A 26,830-nucleotide genomic window follows, 5' to 3' on the forward strand; every position below is an offset into this window, starting at 1 on the left:
CGGTCCTACCAAATATTGAGTGTATGTAAACTTCTGACCCACTGGGAATGTGATGAAAGAAATAAAAGCTGAAATATTCTACAATTTCTGACATTTCACATTCGTAAAATAAAGTGGTGATCCTCACTGACCTGAGACATGAATTTGTACTAGGATTAAATGTCAGGAATTGTGAAATTTAGTTTACATACACCTTAGCCAAATACATTTAATCTTCTGACTTCAACTGTACATAGTTGTAATCCTGTTATTCAAATGATAGTGGGCCAGGCACCCTGGCTACTTTAGGTGGCAACTCAGAATATTACTCCTAACCTCATAGTTGACATTTGCATTTTCTCTATCTGTTTTGAAGGTCTGTCACTCTTATGCAGGAGTCAGAATACAAGTATGGATTTGTTGGTCCCCATAGAATTCATTTGGTATTTATTTGCATTTCTCACCCAATACAATGCTCCCCCCCTTCCTCTCTCTCTGAAATTACAAAATACCTGCCATAGGTGTGTTAAGTTGGTATTTGGTACCACTGTGTGGTTAATTCCCTAAACTGTCACGCTATTCATAGTGTGAGCTGAGCAGGCAGTTAGGCCTAGTCAAGGTGGCAAGTGCACTCCTGGAACTAAAGTCAGTTTGGTCATTTACCCAGGAGCAGGGCAGGAAAACCAATGATGCATTTGATTGTGGTTACCAAAGTGCGAGGCATTACCGGGTCATAAATCACAAAGGAATCCATGTTTTTCTTGCAGTGAATGGGGGATTTGTAACAATGGGTAACTTGTAACGGGCATCGTCAAAATGAGTTTTGACCCTTGAGGGCATCCTCAAATGCACAACATGCTGTGAGTAATTTTCATTTTGCAATTAGATTTGCTCCAGAGTTGACACGTTAGACAGAATCCTGAGGCCAGAAGGAATTTAAATGGTAGGTGTTTTTTGACGCCCACCTGCTCACTAGTTTGTGATTCAGTGATGTTCTGTCAGCCGGGACCGACTAGGCAATTATGCATTAAATTGCTAATGCGCTTGGCCGGCCACATTATCCTAATCAAAGTGACAAGCTCGGATCTGCTCTCAATGAGCTCATTGGAAAATGTGTTTTTGTGACGAAGGTGAGGCAGCGGGTGAAGTATTTTAAGTGCTTTCTGTGGTTCTCTTTATTTCCGCCTCTGTGCTTTGACAGTAGACAAACAATAGGTTTTCTGAGTGGGGAATGAGTGGTTAACTTGCGGCGATACGAGCTCTCTGCTGGGTTGCTCTTTATACCTGGCTGCATTTGACCCATTCTGGTCTCTCCCTGCACCAACGTTGGAGAAACACTGGTTTTGCTGGCTATTGCTCAGTGTTGTGATTTTTGTTCCAGCTGGACAAACTTGTGAAGATGTCTAGTCTCGGACCTCACGCTGAGTTCAAGGTTATCGAGTAATGTGATCTGAATGCTTGAGCCACAAAAAAAGGTTGCACAGAAACCTGGTTATTGACTAGAATTTGGCCACCAGGCACTTTTAGCAAAGGATTTTGGCGCCTCCTTTCCCCATCTGCAGACCTTCAGGTGAATTGTGTAGAGGAAAAAGCACCATGGAGCGATTTTTGAGCTCCTCCACATGCCAGCCATTTTGGGATGTTTGTGTGAGCTGCTCGTGTCGGGTCTTAGACCTCACGAGTCCGGGTTATAGAGTAATGTGATCGGAATGTTTATCCCTGTGGCTCAAGCAGTCTTAGTTCCTCACTGTGAATGAGCCAGCTTGTCAATGCTCATTACGTTCACTGCAATAGGTGTGTGTGTGTGCGCGCGCGTGCCAGTAGGTAGCTTGGTCTCACTGAACTTGTCAGTCAGTGAGTGATGAATGAGCCATAAGCGAGGGCATGTCATATTCTACTTGAAAGTGAAGCTGCGACAGGGAGTGCACCAGCCCTGCGAGTATGAATAGTGTTCGTTTACATCCTTTTTCTTATTTGTTCCTCACTGGCTTTTGTCATACTGTTCAAAGCCACTTTCCTCAATACCAGAAATCCATGTAGAAGCGCCAAAACGTTAAGTCTCCCATGTGTCCAAACAGAGAAGATGCTGAAAGATTAAAAAAAACACAAACCTAGAAAATACGCTAGCTATGTTTCCTTCAAATTGACTTGTTGCAGATAAAAGGCTGTGTGACGATGTTGTGCACAAAAATACCCTTTGCAGTTAGTTCCATGTACCAAAATATTATTTAAGTTAAATGGGTTTCAATCGCATTTTCAACTCTACTGAAAGTTCCCTCACACTTATTGCGTTATGTAGCGAGTGTGCCCACTTTGCTATTGGCATGTACAGTCTAGTCAACAGCACTATCGCCGTGCTGTTGGCAACAGCGCATGTGTAGCCTACATGAGATTGTTATGGACATCATGTCACCAGAATAAGACCCTCGATATTTATTGGAAAGGAGCATCAAGCTCATAGCCTTGCACTTTCACCACCCTGTAAAGTTAATCATAATTTGATTAAATCTGTAGCCTAATAAACTGCATGCTTTCCTGACAAGTCATAGTGGGAGGACTACACGTCATTGTGTGTTTCCCAAGTTTACTTTGATATGATGGTTATATAAATATTTGCTCATTAAAAGCACTACCACTCATTTCTGCAAGATTCGTTTTACCAAAGCAAAATCCCACCTTCGTCGTATTTTGTCCTTTGTCGCTTTTTTGTCAATTTTTACCAACGATTGTTCTGTTTCCATCAGGCCTGTAATGACATTTATGTCCGACATTAACTTTACTTGCGTAGAAAGGTTGCATGGGAACCTAGAATTAGGCCACCAAGTGCTTTATTAAAGGAAAGGATGTTGGCCTTCTCCTTTCCTCACCTGCAGATACAAGTCCTTCAGGTGAGTTGTGTAAAAGGAAAAAGCACCTTGCAGTGATTTTTAATGAGCTTCTCCACACGACCAGCCATTTGTGTGAGTGTGTGAGCTGCTCGTGTCTCCCAACAGTTCAGTGACTGTGTGCTGGCCATCATCCTCCACCCTCCACTCAAATCTCTTGCCTCCAGAATCATCTGCTATGGAGACAGTATTAGGGAAGGATGCTGCTATTTATTGTGCTTGGGGATTGCTGACATACCAGTGTCAGGGCTGTTTCTGCAGACAAGCGTGATCTATCACAAGGATGGATGTGCTTATTTCAGAGCCACGGGTGCATCACATTGATTGCACAACAATGACTCATGAAGTGTATTTCACTCTGGTTACATCAACTGTCCCCTACATATAAAACGGTTTATTTGTTTTTCACTTCATCTAAAACCACTGCCTTGCACTATCACGCTGAGCCATAGGAAGATTTCAGATGTTATTCTAACTCATGGCCTAGCATGGAATCTAAGCAAGCAACCACGTATTAATCTGTATGCACGAAACGTGGCTTTGAGCAGGCATTTCACTTTTTTTTTTTTTTTTTTTTTTGAATTAAATGTAAACTAGATGTTTCAAGAGTGGAGATGTCAAGCAAACCAATCCAACTATGTTCTGGTTGGCTGTTTGGGATGTCTCGGTAGTGTCAGATAGTTGGGAATTGTCCAAACTTGCACTAGCAGTGGACTCTTCAAGGATGTCGTAACAGGTAGGTCTAGGCCTACCTGCTTTCTGTTGTCCCTTAACTCTGTGGGCTGGGACATTGGCTGCCTTTTTTTGTAGAATATGGAAATAATAAGGCTATTCTTTCAAAATGAATATTTGTTTGCACATTCAACAAATTTCTGAGATATTTGTACTAGCTGCCTGCTTTGTGCCACTGTTATTTGCCTTGGTACCAACTTAAGCCATCTTCTCTCCCCACAGGTTCAACTACAGGTCAACACATCACCTGACCACAAATGGGTTTTACGAGTTCCTCAACTGGTTTGACGAGCGGTCATGGTACCCCTTGGGGAGGATCGTGGGGGGCACAGTAAGTTTAACATGTTCCCTGCTGTGATCAAGCTTAAATCATCCCAATTTGAAAACAAACCAGGTGGGAAGAACACATTGCATATACAGTGCTTTCGGAAAGTATTCAGACCCCTTGACCTTTTACACATTTTGTTACATTACAGCCTTATTCTACAATGGATTAAAAGGCTTCAGGCATCGTCGCCCCACCCCCCTCAATCTACACACAATACCCCATAATGACGAAGCAAAAGCAGATTTTTCGACACTTTAGCAAATGTATTAAAACACCCCCCAGAAATATCAGGATTACTTAAGTATTCTGACCCTTTACTTAGTACTCATACTTCTTGGGTATGACACTACAAGCTTGGCACACCTGTATTTGGGGAGTTTCTCCCATTCTTGTCTGTAGATCCTCTCAATCTGTCAGGTTGGACTTGGCGTGTCGCTGTACAGCTATTTTCAGGTCTCTCCAGAGATGTTCGATCGGGTTCAAGTCTGGGCTCTGGCTGGGCCACTCAAGGACATTTAGAGACTTGTCCCGAAGCCACTCCTGTGTCTTGGCTGTGTGCTTTGGGTCATTGTCCTGTTGGAAGCTGAACCTTCACCTCAGTCTGAGGTCCTAAGAGCTCTGGGGCAGGTTTCCATCAAGGATCTCTCTGTACTTTGCTCCGTTCATCTTTCCCTCGATCCTGACTGGTCTCCCAGTCCCTGCCGCTGAAAAACATCCCCACAGCATGATGCTGCCACCACCATGCTTCACCGTAGGGAGGGTGCCAGGTTTTCTCCAGACGTGACACTCAGGCCATAGAGTTCAATCTTGGTTTCATCAGACCAGAGAATCTTGTATCTCATGAGAGTCCTTACAGTGACTTTCAGCAAACTCCAGTCGGGCTGTGTTGTGTCTTTTTTACTTTGAGTGGCTTCTGTCTGGCCAATCTACCAAAAAGGCCTAATTGGTGGAGTTCTACAGAGATGGTTGTCCTTCTGGAAGGTTCTCCATTTCCACAGATGAATTCTGGAGCTCTGTCAGTGACCATTGGGTTCTTGTCTAGCTCCCTGACCAAGGCTCTTCTCCCTGGACGGCTGTTTGTATGAGCGGCCAGCTCTAGGAAGTGTCTTGGTGGTTCCAAACTTTTTCAGTTTAAATATAATGGAGGCCACTGTGTTCTTGGGGACCTAAAATGCTGCAGACACTTCATGGTACCCTTCCCCAGATCTGTGCCTCGACGCAATCCTGTCTTGGAGCGCTATGGACAATTCCTTAGACCGCATTGCTTCTCTTATTTAATCCGATGTAGAATAAGGCTGTAATTAAATGTGTAAAATGGGAAGGGATCTGAATGCACTGTAGATATAGGCCTAGATTCTGGTGTTCTAGTGTTTGGGGGGGTTAGATGAGAAAGCACCATGGACCGTACCTTTTCATAAGCCTCCCCCAGCGCTCTCCGGTCTGTCATGCATCGGCAGCAACCAGTGAGCTTTTAACTTGAGGGATTCCACATGACTGCCAATGATCATGCGGTTTACCAACAGGACCTGCTGTTGAAATCACAACCTCTTTCACCGTGAGTTACTACCTGCCGATTCTGTAAGATTTATCGCCCACGCTCCTCTCTCGGCGGAGCCTCATTTTTTGGGGGGGGGGGCTGCCCTGTGCACTGAAGCGCTGTGAATAAAATACTACCCTGCTCTTCCACACAGCTCCCGACATGTCTCTCTGTACTGTAATCAGATGCTTAATGGGGCAATTTTTCTTTTTTACCAGCCTTGTTTCGGGAAAACCTTTTAAAATGGCTCCCTGTGTTATCTCGTCACTTTCTCCACCTAGGTTGGCATCTGAAGTTTCACTCTGTTCCCTGTTGTGTACAGTGTACTTAGTCCAGGGTGGTGGGAGAGAAGCACCGAGCATTTAAGACAGCCAGACATGCCTGCACTCAGTACTGTCAGTCGTTTTAGCAGCAGCAGATATTGCCCCGTCGGAATATAGGCTAGTAGCAGTTGCAGGTGTTGCTGTTTAGCAGCAATGGATTCAGTCAATCTGCACAAGGGATCCGAACTTCCTAACCTACATCCTAACATGTCTATATCTGTAGGCAGTGGACAGTACTGCTGCTCAGTGTGCCAGGGTTTAGCCAGCAGGTGTGTCAGATGCTGGGTACACAGAATGCAAATGCCCAGCAACATGCAAAGTGAGGGAAGATCCAGGTACAGTGCCTCTGCTGCCGCTAAATTTTTGCCATGTGTCAGCTACCTGGCTCAATAAATTCCGTTTTTTATCTCTAGATCCACCATCACCACATGATTACGCAAAGAAGGTGAAGTGCTTCCCTCAGCTGTCCTGATAATACTTACAGGCTATGAGGTATGAAGGGCCTTTGAATTTTATCAGGCAGCCTTAATGGTGCTCAAACCTGGATCGCTAATGGAATGTTACAAATCACCTCTTCTGAACACACTGGTTCTATGAAGTCCTTGTCAGAAATCACACCAGTCGTGGGAATACTGTAGAGTAGAAGCAAATTAGCTCACACTCTTTGTCTATGACAGTTAAGAGAATATAGGGAATGCAGTCCTACACGATGCATGGCTTTTGCGGTGACCGTATTACAGCCATACCGGCAGTCATGGGTCATGACCGCAGTCAGATTGTACGTGAACGGCGGGTCACGGTAATCTCCTCTTATGCGCTCTGGACAAGCGTTAGCAGGACCCAACTCGCTAATGTCCTTGTACTCAGCACGCTATTGTCCCTCAACACTGACAACAATGCAAATGCAAGAGTACCATGCTTTTAAAACTCAGCTCACTGTGATCAATCAATTTGAACAGGTTGAAACTGAGTGGAAAACATTGGAGGTTTCAAAGCCAAACAATGAAATGGACAGCGCTTTCTAAGGTGATTTTAATTCAGAACACCCATACACATATTAGAGCTTATGCATAGGCCTATAAAGTTCATTTGGAAAATATACAGACCCCCCCACAGTTGACAGTGCATGCCAGAGCAAAAAACAAAGCCATGAGTTCGAAGGAATTGTCCGTAGAGCTCAGAAAGGAGGATTGTGTCAAGGCACAGATCTGGGGAAGGGTAGCAAAACCCTTCTGCAGCATTGAAGGTCCCAAGAACACAGTGGCATCCATTGTTCTTAAATTGAAGAAGTTTGGAACCAAAACTGAGCAATCGGGGGAGAAGGGCCTTGGTCAGGCAAGTGACCAAGAACCCGATGGATGGTCAGTCTGACAGAGCTCCAGACTTCCTCGGTGGAGGTGGTGGTGGCAGCAACATGCTGTGTGGATGTTTTTCAGCGGCAGGAACTGGGAGACTAGTCAGGCTCGATGTAAAGATGAGCAGAGAAATAGAGCTCCTTCTCCAGAGCGCTCAGGACTTCCGACTGGTGTGATTTTGACCCTGTTCCTGCACATTTGATAATAGGTCATTCAATATCTAAACAAATGTTACATATTAGTAAAGACAAGAAAATGTAGACTCGTTTGATTGGGTGAAAACATGATCACTTGATGAGAGAACGTGTGCAACCTGAGGCAAGGAACAGAGCGCAAACTTTTTTTAGCTACTTTCTCAAATAATCTATCGACTATAGTCGCACCATGCAGCCCATGTGTTTTTGATTTCTAAGACATTCTAAGGGTTTGTCTCATTCCCAACTAAAGTTGCCAAATAACTCTAAATCTACCATATAGGATCTGTTTCAAGTAATCACTTTTGCGCTCAACATAGCCACTTCATATGCACACTCTCTAGCTGACATGGGGGAAAAAATATCCTTTCTGTTTTTATTCTTCTTACTATAAAATAATAGCACTGGATTTAAGCATAAATGAACAAGCATGGAGCATAGGCCAGAGAACATAGTTGGTCGACTCGTATTCTGTTCTTCCGTAGAAAAAAAATCTTCAGACTGTTTGTTTCTTTAGACCTGCCTAAAATAAATAATGGCTGCAGTGTTGTGCTGTATATTAAATAGGTTTATTAGACTTTTTCAAATGTATATGTTCCATGTGTGTGGCGGCCTGGAGATGCTCAACGTGTCTGTTAGTTACCGTAAGACTGGAAGTCAATTGCATGACAATAACCGGCTGATAGTTTCATAACTGCCACAGCCCCTATGCATGACAAATCCCGGAAGAGTTACAACACAATCTCCTAATGATTTGGATCATGTCGTGCATCTTGACGATATCAAATGGAATCCATTCCGTGCAGTTGGTGAAGCTCACCCAAGGGTTTCCTGACTTTCGCAGGCATTCCAGAACCACTTCAACATCTGAATAGTGTGTCACTCTGCCTTTTTCTTCAGTGGTATTCAACAACAACAAAACATTTTCACTAGTCTGCAGTAATTGTAGCACCGCTCTGAGTCTCCGAACAGGGATCCTAAGCAGTGTGCCGCACCCCACCTCTGCCTCCTTTTATCCCGCCATCATCAGCTCGCCTTCTCTCCCCTCTATTCAGTCTGCTTCAAATGAGTCTTGACAGCCCTCATTAATTGTGTATGATAACACAGGTCCCCCTTTTGCACATGATGGGTCACACCGTTTGGAGAGGGAGGAGCAGGTCTCGGTAAATGTCGTCAGTGAGTGCCTCTCTGCGGATCCCTTGTCTTTTCTCTCCCGCTCTCAAGGGGGATATCTGCCAGCCGCTCCCTCTCCAGAGTCGTAGATAAGATTTTGAGGGCTGAATAAATGTGACACTGCTTAACCATAGGGCTCTGTCAAGCCAATAAACCGCCCTTTGTTACTGTAGAGAAATGGACCAGGCACTTTTTCTACGCTGACGGGCCTAAATGTGACGCTATATGTGGGGTGCGGTGGGGGTGCAGACTACAGAGAGCCCAGCTCTCTGTAGTCTGGGGGCAACCAAACAGTGATTACTTCAGCGTTTGTTTTAACCGAAGTAGCATTAGCCGAGGCTCTAGCTCAATCCCCAGGTCAGGGAAACTGGGTTGGATGATTTGGGAGAGAGGTGCAATAAGACTATGGTCGATAAAGTTTAGCACGCCTAGGCTACGACTAGCTAATTAAAAACGAGAAGCACGTCAGGCAGAGACGAGCCAAAGTCCGCTGGACTTGTCTCTGCCTGGCGTATAGCATACATCAGGGCATCACTCACACTTAGACACAGCCCCTCTGACTTCAGAAAGGTTTCACACGAGCCTAATTAGGCCCGGGTCTCATGAGTTTATAGGCAGAGAGCTGTAAGCTTTGGCTGTTTTGAGGTCTCCGCTTTGAACTGGGCAATTAGTCAGTATTTCGGTGGAGAAGATCGCCTTACCTGGTTTTCCCAATTGTAAATCCAGAGCAGATTCAATTAACTTGACTCACTCTTGTGGTATGTCAAGCATGTGGATGCAGCAAGCCAACACTTACTTGACGTATCACTCTCCTGCCTGACCTGTGGAGTTCCAACTAACTGCTCGATGGATAGTTACAGTACATTATGGTTGATTTAAAAAGTTTATTCCCAGTGTGTTGTCTTATCTTGGATATAAAATGCAAGTATCCCATCCATATGCGTGAAGGTGCCATAAATGTTCCATTACAGCCCCTCTTATCTTGTCTCTCGCTCTCTCTCTCTCCAGGTATATCCAGGTTTGATGGTCACCGCAGGCCTTATACACTACGTACTGAACCTGCTCCACTTGACGGTGCACATCCGGGATGTGTGCGTCTTCCTGGCGCCCGTGTTCAGTGGCCTGACATCCATCTCCACCTTTCTGCTGACGCGGGAACTGTGGAACCAGGGGGCGGGGCTTCTGGCTGCCTGCTTTATCGCCATTGTTCCCGGGTACATCTCCCGCTCGGTGGCCGGCTCCTTCGACAACGAGGGCATTGCCATCTTCGCCCTCCAGTTCACCTACTACCTTTGGGTAAGCCTGCCTCTTCCGGTTTGAACTTCCATCCTTTAGAAATCCCTTTGAGATCCTTTATGGCTGTGGGTGTTTCTCAATATGGGTACTACCATGTGCCACACTCTCATGCTCTCTGAGGCTGTTCTCTTGAGTACATTCTTGTGAGGACGACAGGGTGGAGAATGCGTAAAACATTGCATTTGAGATGCACTCCCCATACTGTATTACCTCACGCTGCTCCTCCCCATTCACTGAGCATTTTTTTCCAGCCAGGGCAATGGCAATAGAGACAAGATATACACAAAGCAAACATTTGACTTCAATACGATCAGCTAGCTAGCTATATGTGAATCATAATAATGTAACTAACCAGATCAACAGGCAAAAAATGTCCTAAAACGAATTATGCAAGGTTGATTCTTTGTGGGTAACTAGCTAGCTATTGACTTGCAATCTACACACACTACAGTAGGTATTTTAGACAGGTAAGCATCACAAAAATTCACACAGCATGTATTAACATATCAAGATAAAATATTGTAGTCCGGCATCATATGAGATGTGAATAGGCAACATTTCATTCCAAAGTCGGAGTGTATTTTCTCTCGCTTTCAGCTCAAATAATGGCCACCGTTAATTTCCCAAAAATGCTGCGTAATTTTTTTGTGGTTACGTCATATTTGTTTCAAAATATGTACAAACGGAGTGCGCATTTGTGAAGCGTGCTCCGTTTCACCTACTTTGATTTGGACTCGTACCTCTGACTAAATTTGCGTGCTCAGAGAAAGATAGTATGCATTTAGAGAAACATCCTACAATTTAGGGGTCGGTTTCCCAGGCACAGATTAAGCCTAGTCCTGGACTAAAAAGCAAGTTCAATGGAGGATCTCCATAATAAATATGTTTTTAGTCCAGAACTTGGCTAAATCTGTGTCTGGGAAAACCGCCTCTTGATCTTTCTCAGTGTGTTTTTCGATTTGTATACCCATGGCCCATTTGATGTGAAGAGGGACGTTCTATTTGACAAGATTTGCAGTCAATGCGCTAATAGCTGCTTTGGCGTGGTTAAATTATTGCTACACTGTGAACCTTCACTGTCTGGTTTCAGTTGCTGCCGGTGATCTTAAAAATACAGAGATATTTAAGGTTGGAGGTGAAATGCATTTATTTACCATACTTGAACAGTCCATTCACTTGAACAGTAACCCCTTTTTTTCTTTTCTCTCATCACCCAAAAAACTGCCCTGATAGGCTTCGGAGAATATGACCAGACATTGGATAAGCTAACGTACACGAGGTGAAAGGATTATGAGCACAATGGCTTACGACACCATGGAAATGGACCATCTGCTGTAGGAGGATTCTAGGCAAAAGAAACTCCCATATTCACATTATTTGCCCTCAGTGCATGTCCTCTCCCTTCAATCACAATAGAGTCACAGCCTCGCACACAACGCTCTACTCCCTCCCACATTTTGTACATTATGCTCCCTGATGACTTGAGGCCGAGGCAGGTGCATGCAACTTATACCCACAGATTAAATTGAAGTGCATTGTAAATGGGCAAATTTGGCATTAATCAGCATTCGTTTCCCCCCCTTATCAAAGTCGACCTTGGCAGGGGGCGCCTGGCTCCCCATCAGTTCCCTCGATTCATTTCACTCGGGTGGCATTTAAGCCCCTCCAGACAAGCTGAGAATCGTAAGGATCCTCTCCACACCAAGTCATCCTCAAGGATTTTTCAGGGTTAAAACTGAACAGCGCTCCTAACAAACGGGGAGCGACCTTTTTTATTTATTTACATTTTTTCCTTCCCTCCTCCCAAGGACACACCGGCATTCACTCAGGTAAATGTGGCGCGTGCTCTCTCCCACCATGCTTCACTTGTTTATTTTGTCACCAGTGGCAAGCTCTGCAGGACTCTGTGTTGTTCCTGAACTTTTCTCTCTCTGCATTTATCAGCCAGTACATTTCTTTCAGCTTGACACTTGACCAACGAAGTACAGACATATTGAACTCCCGAGGGGACTTAAGACCCCAAAGGTCGCTTCCATGTCATGCCTCTGGAGTGTCACGTTAACTCAAGCGAGTGTGACTGAGCTGACAACTCCTCCACTTGGTTTGAAGAGCCTCGGCTTTCATCAACCAGCCACACACCCTGGAGTTGTGCCACAGAGAACCTCCCACATTATGAGTGTAATTGTCAGTCATGACTGGCTCCTGACCCACCCAGGGGGGCTCCACCACTGTTGTGATATGAAACGCAGACAGACAATGTATAGTTTGCTCAATATTATGCATTTACTTGCGTACCGCTAAAACGCTACCGGGGACATTGTCTTTAATGCTAGTATGATTTACTTGGGGACCTGCAGTGTCTGCTTGTGATGAAGTGTTTTCCTTGTCATAAGCTGCCTTCTCTGTCATAATTTCACAATGATTAGATACGGATCATTTTTCTATTTGGTTTAGGCAGAGCTTTTGAATCTGCAGTGTCATAAGAGCTTTTAATTGTCATTTCACATGGACCATGTCTGTCTTAAAACGAACCAACACGAGTGCATCCCAAATGGCATCGTACTTTCTATATAGTGCACTTTTGTTAACCAGAGCCCTATGGGCCCTGGGCAAAAGTAGTGCGCACTATAGGGAATAGGGTGCCATGATTTGGAAGGCAGACAATGAGTGTTCCAGGTGGCCCCCACCGGCAAGAGCCCCGAAAAAACTATCATCCTGGCTACGCGTCACTGCTTTCCATTATAAGTCTCATTTACCCACTTTTATCTTAGTGTTTTCACCCTCTCTCTTTCTCTTTAGCCGATCTCTCCTCGCAGGCTGAAATAGGAGCCTCTCCCAGGCTTCTTCTCCAATCTTCATTATCCCTCTCCTTCATTTTATCTGCTAATAACCCATTCAACTCCAGCTGCTTAATCTGCCCCCCCCTCCCTAATCTATAATTGAATCCTCTCGCACCCCAGAGACCTGCCCCTTTTAACACTAGCACTCCCCGCTACCCTCCCCTAACCCCTCTCCACTGTGCTTACATTGTTGTCACACTAATTTCACAGTTTCTCCAGGCTCACATTTAATTAGCCCCGCTTGTATCGCTGTGTGAGGGAAGTAAACGAGAGATGTATTTGAACATGAGCGATCACATGGCCGTGTGATGAGTAGAGACGTATTTCGACCTGACCATGCAAATGCTCTGCGTGGTAGTCTCGGGCCCTGGTAGGTTCTATGCTAGTTCCCTTTTAATTGTCTGTGGCACTGAGGAGGCTAAAAAAAAGGCTTCTGGTGTTCCTCAGTTGCCTACATCTTTATCAGTTCCCTCAATATTACCTGTGAGGAGATGTGTGGTTTCATACTTGGGTCAAAACCAGATGGCGCCTCATCGGTGCGAACGCGCGTGACATGGTAACTGTTTTGGGTTGGTTTTAAAAATCGATGGGAGGATGGAGGTTTTCGCTGCTCGGCTGAGGCTCTGGTGGGTATTCGGAACCATGCCTGCGTTCCCCCGTTGATTGATCGATCAATCCTCGTCAGCAGGTCAAGTGACTGTAATGTGTCTCAGACGGCGTTCGATAAAACAGTCTGTGCCCCCACCTGCCCTGCACCCTTCCATCACTTTCCCACAGTGTCATGATAGGTAAAATGGGGCTATCTGTCAGACATGGTCCCTTTTTTAATGTGTTGACTCAGGCTGTGGGGTGAGACCAGGTATCCAGAAGTCCCAGCTAGTGTGTCAGGAGCAGACTAATATGCTAGGCAGCCCTCTCTTTAAACACTAGCAAGGCCACTTGGCTTGAGTCAATAACAGGGTGCGTTCTCAGAGCATGGGCAGACCAGCTGGCAAGTGTCTTCACGGACATTTTCAATCTCTCCTTGTCCCAGTCTGTAATCCCAACATGTTTCAAACGGGCCACCATTGGCCACCCTCATCCACGGGGCTGTAGTGGAGTGACTTTTCCCCTTCAGGAGGCTGAAAAGATTTGTCATGGGCCCTAAGATCCTCAGTTGTACAGCTGCTTGATATGGTAAATGCACTGCCCTCTAATGCAAAGCGCTACAGAGGGTGTTACGGGCGGATCAGTAAATCACTCCCTGTCATCCAGTACCTCCATCAGGTGGTATCAGAGGAAGGTCTGATACATTGCCAAAGACTTCAGCCATCCAAGCCATAGGACTGTTCACTCTGCTACTGTCCGGCAAACGGTACTGGTGCATCAACTCTCGGACCAACAGGCTCCAAGACTGCTTCTTACTCCAAGCCAGAAGACCGCTAAATAGTTAATTACAGTGCCTTCAAAGTATTCACACCCCCTTGATTTAAAAAAAATATATTTTTTTTTGTGCACATTTTGTTAGCCTGAATTTGAAATTGAATAAATCTTGATTATTTTTGTGGGGGGTCCACTGGTCTACACACTACCTGCTGTTAGTGACATTTTTACAAATGAATTACATTTGAAAAGCCGAGTCAATTAGTATTCAAATCCTTTATGGCAAGCCTAAATAAGTTCAGGAGTAAGAATTTGCTTAACAAGTCACAAGTTGCGTGGACTTTTGAATTACTACCATTGTACCCTTCACATACAATTGGTCCCTCAAATAGGCAGTGCGTTTCAAACACAGATTCAACCACTAAGACCAGGGAGGTTTTCCAATGCCTCGCAAAGAAGGGTACCTGTTAGTAGATGGGTAAAAACAGCAGACATGTAATATCCCTTTGAGCACAGCGAAGTTAAATTACACTTTGGAGGGTGTATCGATACACCCAGTCACTACAAAGATACAGGCGTCCTTCCGAACTCCGTTGCCAGAGAGGGAAGGCAACCGCTCAGGGATTTCACCATGGTGAATTTAGAACAGAGTTTAATAATGGCTGTGATGGGACAAAACCGAGGATGGATCAACATTGTAGTTACTCCACAATACTAACCTAATTGAGTGAAAAGAATGACTCCTGTACACACAATATTCCAAAACATGCATCCTGTTTGCAACAAGGCACTAAAGTAATACTACAAAAAAATGTGGCAAAGCAATTCACTTTGGGGGGGGGGGGGAGAATCTATTTAATCAATTTTGACTTCAGGCTGAAACGTGGGAATATGTCAAGGGGTATTAATACTTTCTGAAGGCACTGTAATTGGTTACCCAGACTATCTGCATTGCGACCCAATCTTGAACTGACTCTGCACACTCGCAAGAGCATATACAGTATAACACTCACACAATACACTGACACGCTCACAAACTCTCACACTACATACACACACTTTCACACTCATATGCTGCTGCTACTCTGTGTATTTTACTCATCTATCCTGATGCCTCGTCATTTTTACCCTGCCTTTATGTAGATATCTACATATATACTTATTTTACACCATAATTTGCAAATAAATTCATAAAAAATCCTACAATGTGATTTTCTGGATTTTTTTTTTTTCTCATTTTGTCTGTCATAGTTGAAGTGTACCTATGATAAATTACAGGCCTCATCTTTTTAAGTGGGAGAACTTGCACAATTGGTGGCTGACTAAATACTTTTTTGCCCCACTATATAAACTCCAGTCGTACTTTATCAAAAGCCTTTTCAAAATCAGCAATGAAAACCAGGCCTGGTGTTCCTGATATTTCATAGTATTCTATTGTTTCCGTTACTTGTCTTTTATTATCTCCAATGTATTGTCCATGTAAAAAAAAAAAACTGTCTGATTAGGAGGAATAATATCTGACTATTTTTTTAAATTTTATGTGGCAAGCATTTTGCTAGGATTTTTTGCATCACAACACTGAAGTGTAAGAGGCCTCCAATTTTTTAAATGGACTGGATCTTTATATTTCAGTGAGAATGCCCTTGTGTGTTCAATAATAATAATCTACCATTTTATATAAGAGTTGTTAAAACATGCTAATAATGGTCCTCTGAGTATATAAAAAAAAGTTTGGTGTACTTACACTGGTATGCCATCCAGCCCCGGAGTTTTCCCAGACTTAAAGGCTTTAATTCCATCAAGAAGTTCCTCCTCTGGAATTTGGCCTTCACATGAGTCTTTCTGTACAGATGTTAATTTTACATTATTATTAGGAAAGAAATCCATACAATTAGCTTGGGTTAGTGGAGATGGAGGAGACAAATGAAAACATCCTTAAAGTACTTCCTCTTTCAAATAACATTCAGTTACTCATGCGTGACTACATTTTTAACAAGTTTCAATACATTTTTTTGTTGTAACATTTCAGTAATGAAAATTGTAATTCTTGATTCAATGGGATTAGTATGCTGTTCCACTAACTTTTTCCCCCACAGCCTTATTCTAAAATTGATCAAATCTACATAAAATAGCCCATAATGACAAAGTGAAAACAACTTTTTATTTTATTTTTTACAAATGTATTACAAATGAACAGGAACCTTATTTACATAGGTATTCAGACCCTTTCTATGAGACTCAAAATTGAGCTCAGGTGCATCCTGTTTCCATTGAGCATCCCTGATGTTTCTACAACTTGATTGGAAGCCACCTGTGGTAAATGCAATTGATTGGAAATTATTTGGAAAGGCACACACCTGACTATATAAGATCCAACAGTTGACTGTGCATATTAGTGCAAAAATCAAGCCATGAGGTTGAAGGAATTGCCTGTAGAGCTCTGAGACAGGATTGTGCCGAGGCACAGATCTGAGGAATGGTACCAAAATATTTCTGCAGCGTTGAAGGTCCTCAAGAACACAGTGGCCTCTATCATTCTTAAACGGAAGAGGTTTGGAACCACCAAGACTATTCCTAGAGTTGGCTGCCCAGCCAAACTGAGCAATTGGGGTAGAAGGGCCTTGGTCAGGGAGTTCACCAAAAACTCAATGGTCACTGAGTTCCTTTGTGGAGATGGTTGTCCTTCTGGAAGGTTTTCCCATCTCTGCAGCACTCCACAAATCAGGCCCATGACAACCCGCTTGGAGTTTGCCAAATGGCACCTAAAGACTGTCAGACCATGAGAAACTAGTTTCTCTGGTCTGACGAAACCAAGATTGAACTATTTGGCCTGAATGCGAAGCGTCACGTCTGGAAGAAACCTGGCACCAGCCCTATGGTGATGCGTGGTATTGGCAGCATGCTGTGGGGATGTTTTTCAGCAGCAGGGACTGGGAGATTAGTCAGGATTGAGGGAAAGATCAATGGCGCAAAGTACAGAGATCCTTGATGAAAACAACCTGCTCAGGACCTCAGATTGGGGCGAAGGTTCACCTTCCAACAGGACAAAGGCCCTTTAGCACACAGCCAAGACAAAGTAGTAGAGGCTTCGGGACAAGTCTCAATGTCCTTGAGTGGCTCAGCCAGAGCCCGGACTTGAATCTGATGGAACATCTCTGGAGAGACCTGAAAATAGCTGTGTAGCGACACACCCATCGAACCTGACAGAGCTTGAGAGGATCTGCACAGAAGAATGGGAGAAACTCTCCAAATACAGGTGTGCCAAGTTTGTAGCTTCATACCCACGAAGACTCCAGGCTGTAATTGCGGCATAAGGTGCTTCAACAAAGTACTGAATAAAGGGTCTGAATACTTATGTAAATATAACTTTTCAGTTTTTTGAGACATTTCTAAACTGTTTTTTTGCTTTGTCAGTTTACTAGTCCTTAACCGTTTGTCTGTTCTCTCCCTCATAGGTGAAGTCGATCAAAACCGGCTCGGTGTTCTGGTCCATTGGCTGCTGCCTCTCCTACTTCTACATGGTGAGTGTCAGAGCCTTAATTGTTAGTCGGAAAGACGTAAACCGTGTCATTGATTAACCTAGCATCCCATCTCTGGGAATTGGAAGTCATGATTACATTAAGATAGCGTTGAGTACGATCGTAGACGCTTTTGACGTGAAAATGGAGTCTGCACCGGCGCGTTAAACCTTTTGGTCGATGGAGAGAAGAGAAACTGCGCCAACTGCCTCCCAGACAGGTCTCTTTGTGTACGATTGGTGATGTTGAGTGCCTGCAATTATCTTCTGCTTCCAGCATCTTCAGTTAAATCTCCCCTCAGCTCGGGAAGAGACAGATGTCAAATGAAATGGATTATAGACATCCAGCTCCCATCGATCATGTCGGTGCCCAGCATCCAAGCTCCGCAGGAAGAGAGAAGGGGAAAGCCACAAGCCACTAATGACAACATTTGAAAAGAGATGAGAGCAGGGAGATTTTCTACAGCGAGAAACGACACCAATTTTATAAGCCCCTCTTGTTCTCTCTCGCTCCTCAAAGATCTGGAGTGAGACTATTTCGACCTTCCCCTCCATACGGTTCTGAGTAGAGGGTGTACAGCTACGACCGGAAGTTGCTTTTTTTTTTTTGTAGCTTGTTAGAATCATTAACATGGCAGGCTAGGAAAATATTTACGGTTACGGTAAGCTAAAATGCTATCATAACCTTTTACTAAAAGTAACTTTGGGTCGTAGGTGTACTGCCTCTAGTCACAACCCCGCTCTACCCTCCCACCAACAGGGTTTGTTGGTGACACGACAAGCCCGGATCACCTTTGTCACACTCTCACTACCCTCTTGGGCCCGCATACTCAACTAGCGAACTGGATCCGGACCCAGAAGAGAGTCAATACGGACCGCGGCTTCAACACCTGGTATCATATAAACAGAAGACGTGGAACAATACGTAGAATTGCAAAAAATGAGTTTTGAAACGGCAAATTGTCTGCTTAATGTGTTCAACTGTGTGAAATCTGGCTATAAAACTAACATTTTCTCTCCGCCAACAAGAGGGGCGTGAACATTTTCAGGGGTGGGGGTTTGTTACTACGCCGATTTTTAAATGACATTATCCATCTGGACCTTTGCCACCTTGGAAATGTGTGTGTGACCCGACCTTTTCAAATAATACTTGATAGTAGTACCAAGCTGCAATATCTACCCCCTCCATCGTTTCTCCCCTCCCACTGTTGATTTTAAGAATACTCACTCACCCATGAGGCTTAATTGAACATGACACATTTGCAATGCCCAGTGAGAAATTCCCTGCTCAGCTCTGTCATCAGGCCAGGGAGGGAGAGGGGAAGCTCAGTTGAAACGTCATGATGGACAAGACCTGCAAAAACCCCTACTGTGAGAGCTGCGTGACGTTCCCTCTCATGTCTCCCGGGAGAGATCGTGTTTTCCCTAAGTTCCTGTGACGACTGCCTCCTACCCTGCCAGAACCTCCCTTTCACCCTCCCCCAACCACGAGCATCATGGGAGCACTTCTGAAGTTCTTTTCACTCATAAAGTATTTATGAGGCATTCTCAGCAGCACAACTCAGCTCTTCAGGTGATTGTAAGACATACTGCTTTCTGGAGGTTATTATTAGAAGTCGAGCGATAAAATCACAACTCAAGGCCCTTTTTCTATACAGTGAAGAAACCTATGCAGAGCTTTGCAGTGGGTCACCTACCTACCCGGGCCCCACCTGACTTTCAACAAAACAACTTTCTCCCACAAATAACATTCTTTCTCAGTTGAGGCTTCAGTCCCAGCTTATATCCTTCACTCATGTCATCTGATACCCCCTTAGGTGACCAACAGCATCTCAGGTTATTCTGTTTCCCGCATTCTACCCCCCCGCAGAGGTCCCTGAGCCTCTTTATGCCGCTTTCTGAGGCAATCGAATTTAGCCCCGTAGCAAGACCCCTATGCCCTTTTATCACTGCAATACCCTCCGTCCCCCTATGCTGCTTGATAGAAATAAGACCAGTGGAGCGTGAGTAAAGGAGAATGGCTAAAGTCAAAGTGGTGTCTGCTTCTTTGCTGACCCCATTATGACAGCAGTAAGACCTGTCCATTAGGGTCACAGGGCCAAATGCTAACTTGAGATGCACTTGTTGTAGTACACACACTAACAGGTTAGCGTTGGGCCCATAGGAAGCCCTAACATAATGTAACAGCCCTTCCTCCTCGTTGTATTGTAACAAACTGCTCGTCCACCTGGTTGTATTGTAACATACAGAGAGAGTTATTCCTCATTGTATTGTAAGGGACTCTTCTCGAAGGACAACTGCCCTTCTCAGAAATCCTTTCAGAACATGGCATGAAAGTCTTACAGGGATGTCACTCGGATGTTTCAATACACCCAGATGATATGAGGATGTGGCTTATTTAATTAGGGAATCTACTAACCACTATCTCCAGCTTACAACATTCCTGATAGTTACTATTGCCAGAAATAAATATTCTTAACTCAAAGCTGGAGTAGGAAGGGGATTTCTTGAAATACATTAAGCAGGATGCATAGGGGCCTAACCAGAAAAAAAAATATTTTTTCGATTGAGGCCTTTTTTTGTGATAAATGACGTTTCCAGCTAAAAGTTGAGCTATATCGATAAGTACATTATAAACTCAGTAAAAAGAAACGTCCCTTTTTCAGGACCCTGTCTTTCAAAGATAATTTGTAAAAATCCAAATAACTTCAGATCTTCATTGTAAAGGGTTTGAACACTGTTTCCCGTGCTTGTTCAATGAACCATAAACAATTCATGAACATACACCTGTGGAACGGTCATTAAGACACTAACAACTTACAGACGGTAGGCAATTAAGGTCACAGTTGTGAAAAGTTAGGACCCTAAAGAGGCCTTTTTACTGACTCTGAAAAACACAAAAAGAAAGATGCCTAGGGTCCCTGCTCATCTGTGTGAACAAGCCTTAGGCATGCTGCAAGGAGGCATGAGGACTGCAGATGTGGCCAGGGCAATAAATTGCAATGTCTGTACTGTGAGACGCCTAAGACAGCGCTACAGAGAGACAGGATGGACAGCTGACCTTCCTCGCAGTGGCAGACCACGTGTAACAACACCTGCACAGGATCGGTACATCCGAACATCACACTTGCGGGACAGGTACAGGATGGCAACAACTGCCCGAGTTACACTAGGAACGCACAATGCCTCCATCAGTGCTCAGACTGTCTGCAATAGGCTGAGAGGGGCTGGACTGAGGGCTTGTAGGCCTGTTGTAAGGCAGACATCACCGGCAACAACGTTGCCTATGGGCACAAACCCGCTGTCGCTGGACCAGACAGGACTGGCAAAAAGTGCTCTTCGCTGACTAGTTGCAATTTTGTCTCACCAGGGGTGATGGTCGGATTTGCGTTTATCGTCGAAGGAATGGGCGTTACATCGAAGCCTGTACTCTGGAGCGGGATTGATTTGGAGGTGGAGGGTCCGTCATGGTCTGGGGCAGTGTGCCACAGCATCATCGGACTGAGCTTGTTGTCATAACAGGCAATCTCAACGCCGTGCATTACAGGGAAGACATCATCCTCCCTCATGTGGTACCCTTCCTGCAGGCTCATCCTGACATGACCCTCCGCATGACAATGACAATGCCACCAGCCATACTGCTTGCTCTGTGTGTGATTTCCTGCAAGACAGGAATGTCAGTGTTCTGCATATTGCCAGCGAAGAGCCCGGATCAACATCTCACAGCAAGAACTGGCAAATGTGGTGCTGTCCATGAGGAGGAGATGTACTTGATGCAGCTGTTGGCCACACCAGATACTTACTTTTGATTTGACCCCCCCTAAGTTCAGGGACACAATTGTCACATGTCTGTGGAACTTGTTCAGTTTGTCTGTTGAAATTTATGTTCATACAAATATTTACACATTTTTGTTTGCTGAAAATATTTCCAGTTGACAGTGCAGAAGTTTAGTTTTTGCTGAGTTTATCTACTCTAACAGGCATATTGATAGTGTATGCACCAGCTCTTTCAGCTACCTCAGTCTCTTAACTTCGTGGCGCACCGATCCCTTTAGCGGGATAATTTCCGTCAACATCCGCTGAATTACAAAGCGCCAAATTAAAATTAAATTACTAAAAATATTTAATTTTCATGAAATCACAAGTGCAATATAGCAAAACACAGCTTATCTTGTTATTAATCCACTTGGCGTGTCAGATTTTTTTTTTAAAGAAGCTTTTTGGCGAAAGCAATCCAAGCATTTATGTAAGGACATCTCTCTCAGCAGACAAAACATTACAAACAGCTAGCAGCAAAGTAGATTGGTCAGAAGAGCAATAAAATGAATCGCTTACTTTTGATGATCTTCGGATGTTTGCACTCACGAGACTCCTTTTGTTCCATAAAGATTAGTTTTTATATCCAAAATACCTCCATTTGGTTGGCACGTTATGTTCAGAAATCCACAGGCTCGAGCGGTCACGACGGGGCAGACAAATTCCAAATAGTATCCGTAAAGTTCGTAGAAACATGTCAGTTTAAAAAAAAATCAATCCTCAGGTTTTTTTTACAATAAATAATTGATCATATTTAGACCGTAGCTTTTTCAATAGGAGAGAGAGAAAAAATGTCTGCTCCAAGCTGCTCGCGCATGTAAAACTCTGGCACCCAGCCATCCACTGACGCGATGTGATATTTCTCGCTCATTTTTCAGAATAAAAGCCTGAAACTGTCTAAAGACTGTTCGGACCATGTGGAAGCCATAGGAAAAGGAGCCTGGTTTATATCCCTTTAAATGGAGGGAAGGCATGCAATGGAACAGGGAGCTTTCAAAATAGAAGGCACTTCCTCTTTGGATTTTCCTCAGGTGTTCGCCTGCAATATCAGTTCTGTTATACTCAGACAATATTTTGACAGTTTTGGAAACTTTAGAGTTTTCTATCCTAATCTGACAATTATATGCATATTCTGGGCCTGAGAAGTTTCATTTGGGTATGTTTTTCATCCCAATATCAAAATACTGCCCCCTACACTCGAGGTTAACATACTTTTTTTTGGTAGTAAACAAGATATTTTGTGCTTGGTGGTGCAGAGATTTCAGTCTGAGTGAAGAGTTGGTTCAAGCTTTGTGTTCGATATGGCTTGGTGACTCCAGAAGATTACTGGTTGCTTATTCAACCCTCAAAATCATGTGGGGGCAGTAACACACACACACACAACGGTGAGGTCATTAGCAGTACATGTGTGAGATGTTTGGTCAAATTACACTTCGTGGCCGGGAGGCTGCGTCAAGCGACCCTCGCACATTGATACTAACCTCACTATCTCCTCACTGATACCCCCCCAGCAGTCCCTCTGCGTCAGCGTTGTTTTCAATTAACAACCTCTTCTCTCACAGAGAACCACTGCGGCTGTGTCAACACAGAAAAGTAGCTCAAAATGGGAGTCGTCTCCGTATTCATTCAGGTTAGGCTTCAACTGCACCTAATTTAGCTCTCACTATCTGAAGCTAAAGATGTAAATGGCTGAAAAGATAATCCCGCTTAACCACTCCTGAACAAACTTGAGTCTCTTCCCCCCCGCAATTAGCAGTAATTGCAAAACATATTTTTATCATAGATGAGTGATTTGTGAGTGAAATGTGTGTTTGTGTGGCTAAGCAGGTGCGTGTGAGTATTATCCCTCTCCGACTGCTCTGCACATCCTACGTACTGGAGTTGATGTTTTTTTTTGTAGAGTATTTTATAGGCCCCTTGTTTCACGTTCCAAGTCAAAGTGTCGACGCATCATTTCACGGAGCTTTTAAAGTTATTGATGCATTTTTACTTTGCGGTCATAGTGTTTAAACATGATTGCATTGGTTTTCTATTGGTCCACTGCGTATTTCTGGTGGCGTGCGAGTGTGTTTTGCTGATGGCTGTGTTTGTTGCAGGTGTCAGCATGGGGAGGATACGTCTTCATCATCAACCTGATCCCGCTGCATGTCTTTGTGCTGCTGCTCATGCAGCGCTACAGCAGGAGGGTCTACATCGGTGAGTGACCACAAAACACTTTCATCTGCAAAAGAGATGTGATCATAACCCCCCTCCTACACTGAGTGTACAAAACCATTAAAAACATTTACATGAACTGACCAGGTGAATCCAGGCGAAGTTCCCTTATTGATGTCACTTGTTTAAATTCACTTCGATCAGTGGTTCCCAAACTTTTTATAGTCCCGTACCCCTTCAAACGTTCAACCTCCAGCTGCGTACCCCCTCTAGCACCAGGGTCAGAGCACTTTCAAATGTTTTTCTTTTTTTTGTCACCATCACTGTAAGCCTGCCACACACACCATACAATACATGTATTAAACATAAGAATGAGTGAGTTTGTCACAACCCGGCTTGTGGGAAGTGACAGAGCTCTTATAGAACCAGGGCACAAATAATAATCATCATCAATAATTTAGCTCTTAACCGTCTTACATATAAAACCTGATTTGTTCATCGAAAATGGGGAATAACTCACCACAAGTTAATGAGAAGGTTGTGCTTGAAAGGATGCACATAACTGCAATGTTGTATTGGAGAGTCTCGGTCTTAAATCTTTTTCCGCAGTCTGTGCCTGTATTTAGTTTTCATGCTAGTGAGGGCCGAGAATCCACTCTCACATAGGTACGTGGTTGCAATAGGCATCAGTGTCTTAACAGTGTGATTTGCCAAGGCAGGATATTCAGAACGCAGCCCAATCCAGAAATCTGGCAGTGGCTTCTGATTTAAATTAAATTTTAACAGAACCGCTTGTTGCAATTTCGATGAGGCTCTCTTGTTCAGATATCGGTAAGTGGACTGGAGGCAGGGCATGAAAGGGATAATGAATCTAGCTGTTTGTCATCCGTTTCGGGAAAGTACCTGCATAATTGCGCACCCAACTCGGGTGCTTCGCTATATTACATTTGACATTGTCCGTAAGCTTGAGTTAATTTGCACACAAAAAAAATCATACAATGATGGACAGACCTGTGTTGTCCTTGCAAATGCAGACATAGAGCTCCAACTTCTTAATCATAGACTCAATTTTGTCCTGCATATTGAATATAGTTGCAGAGAGTCCCTGTAATCCTCGATTCAGATCATTCAGGCGAGGGGGAGGGGCATCATCCAGATAGGCCAGTCGTGTGAGAAACTCATCATGAAAGCGTTCAAACAAGTGTAAATGATGGTCAGTAAAAACTTTAAGCTCGTTACTCAATTCCAAAAAACATGTCCATACATTGCCCCTTGATAATCAGCATGTCGTTAAAGCGTTACATGGTCGCTGCCCATATCATTGCATAGTGCAGAAAATACAGGGGCCTTGCTTTAACAAAGTGAACCATTTTCACTGTAGTGTCCAAAACGTCTTTCAAGCTGTCAGGCATTCCCTTGGCAGCAAGAGCCTCTCGGACGCTGCAGTGTACCCAAGTGGCGTCGGGAGCAACTGCTTGCATGCGCATTACCACTCCACCATGTCTCCGTCTTTTGCACCATCAGTACAAATACCAACATGAGCAGCAGCTGCGTTTCGCTACATACGGACCGTTAGTGGAATTCCCGCAAAACTAACGGTTAATGTGATTGGATGTCAATTATTTGACTAGGCTACCTGTATTTGACATTGTTGTTTTGTTGAACACTAGATGGTGAAACGAGGCTACTCAGACGAGGGAAAATTTTAAATGGACTGTTTGGAAATGTGAATCACATGTTTGTTTGGAGTACCCCCCCCCCCACGGCATTACGCGTACCCCTGGGGGTAATGCGTTCCCTGGTTTGGGAATACCTGGTGTAGATGGAGAGGGGTTAAAGAAGGATTTTTAAGCCTTGAGACATGGAGTCTGTATTTGTGCCATTCGGAGGGTGAATGGGCAAGATTTGAGTGCCTTTGAACGGGGTATGGTAGTGGGTGCCGGGCGAACCGGTTTGAGTTTGTAAAGAACTGCAACGTTCTTGGGTTTTTCACGCTCAACAGTTTCCCGTGTGTATCAAGGATAGTCCATCACCCAAAGGACATCCAGCCAATTTGACACCACTGTGGGAAGTATTGGAGTCAACATGGGCCAGCATACCTGTGGAATGCTTTCAACACCTTGTTGAGTCCATGGCCTGAGGGCAAAGGGGGGTGCAAATCAATATCAGGAAGGTGTTCCTGATGTTTTGTACACGCACAAGGTTTGCGATCAGATAGTTTATCTGCTAAAGAGATGTGACCCCACACACCTGTTTTCCTCAAAACAGCCACATACTTGTTTGCGCTCCTGAATGTGACTGAGAACTGAGTTTAATTATGAATTTGACTGCGTATATCTTACTGTAAATTGCTTCTATTTCTGAGTAAACCAAAGATCAAAAGAGCCAGACTTATTTTCGTCCTTGAGGCTCACACAGAACACATCACATCATTGTCAGACAGGCAGAAATGCTGCAGCGTCGTAGGCAGTACATATTTAGCTAAGCTGAAGGAACAGCAGGCTAGGTGGGTTAAGATAAATGGTTTAGCATCAAGCATCGTTTACACTTGATTATATATATTACTCAAGGTAAACAGTACCCTGTTCTTGGGTGCTTTGAAAATAAATTACGTCCCTATTTAAAATTTAGGGCATTGACCCCTGCTATACGCAATCTCTTTGCATTTTCCTTAAAGGATATTGGCAGTGCCTTTGTACCCTTCCACAAGAACCATTTGTTAATGCAGAACATTTTCTCCATAAAAAATAAAAAAATTGTTCCGAAATATTTATGCTTCGCAGAAGCTGTCAACTTCAAGCACCCTTTAATAGATTAGGGCTTTGCGTTGATTTTCAAGCAGCCATCTTGTGTAAGTCCTTGCTTCACAACATCTCGTTTTTATCTTGTTTGAACCTTTCTCCTTCGTTATACCATAGAGAAAGCTCTTCTAAAAAAACTAGATGCCTCATTGGCATCGGCACAATGAGTCCTTGAACAAAAGTGCATTGTCAGTGTTACTCACAACTCTAATTCGCACAGTTCATCTTTTCATCTCTTACCTCCATCAGTCAACAGGCAAAAATGAATCAGTCAAGAGTGCTCAGGGCTCGCCAGTCACTTCAAAAGCCCCAGTGTTCAGAAAAGTATGAAATCTTAATTAGGGCACATGCCTTAGGATCAGATCAGCTACAAAGGTGGGAGTTCTACAGTTTTACTGCACCGTCGGCTCATGTTAGGCTCCCCCCGCACTTTTCTTTGCCCACTTCTATGTTCTCAGTAAATTTCTCCAGATGAGGCGTTAGTATTTACTCCCACTCAGTCTCAATGCACATTAAATACCTCTAAAGAGAGAAGGTG

The 26,830-nt window shown here is 44.0% G+C and overlaps 1 protein-coding gene across 1 annotated transcript in view; it reads left to right on the forward strand.

Annotated features, from left to right (window-relative positions):
- LOC112229967 (dolichyl-diphosphooligosaccharide--protein glycosyltransferase subunit STT3B-like) overlaps positions 1-26,830 on the forward strand; it is an 82,708-nt gene that overhangs the window by 39,559 nt on the left and 16,319 nt on the right. Inside the window, exons 2-5 of the mRNA XM_024396137.2 lie at positions 3,819-3,927; positions 9,515-9,802; positions 17,460-17,525; positions 23,434-23,533. Coding sequence (XP_024251905.1) covers positions 3,819-3,927; positions 9,515-9,802; positions 17,460-17,525; positions 23,434-23,533 — 563 coding nt within the window. The remainder of the gene's footprint in view (positions 1-3,818; positions 3,928-9,514; positions 9,803-17,459; positions 17,526-23,433; positions 23,534-26,830) is intronic.

Source organism: Oncorhynchus tshawytscha, linkage group LG31 (genome assembly GCF_018296145.1).
Source record: "Oncorhynchus tshawytscha isolate Ot180627B linkage group LG31, Otsh_v2.0, whole genome shotgun sequence".
NCBI classification, from domain to species: Eukaryota; Metazoa; Chordata; class Actinopteri; order Salmoniformes; family Salmonidae; genus Oncorhynchus; species Oncorhynchus tshawytscha.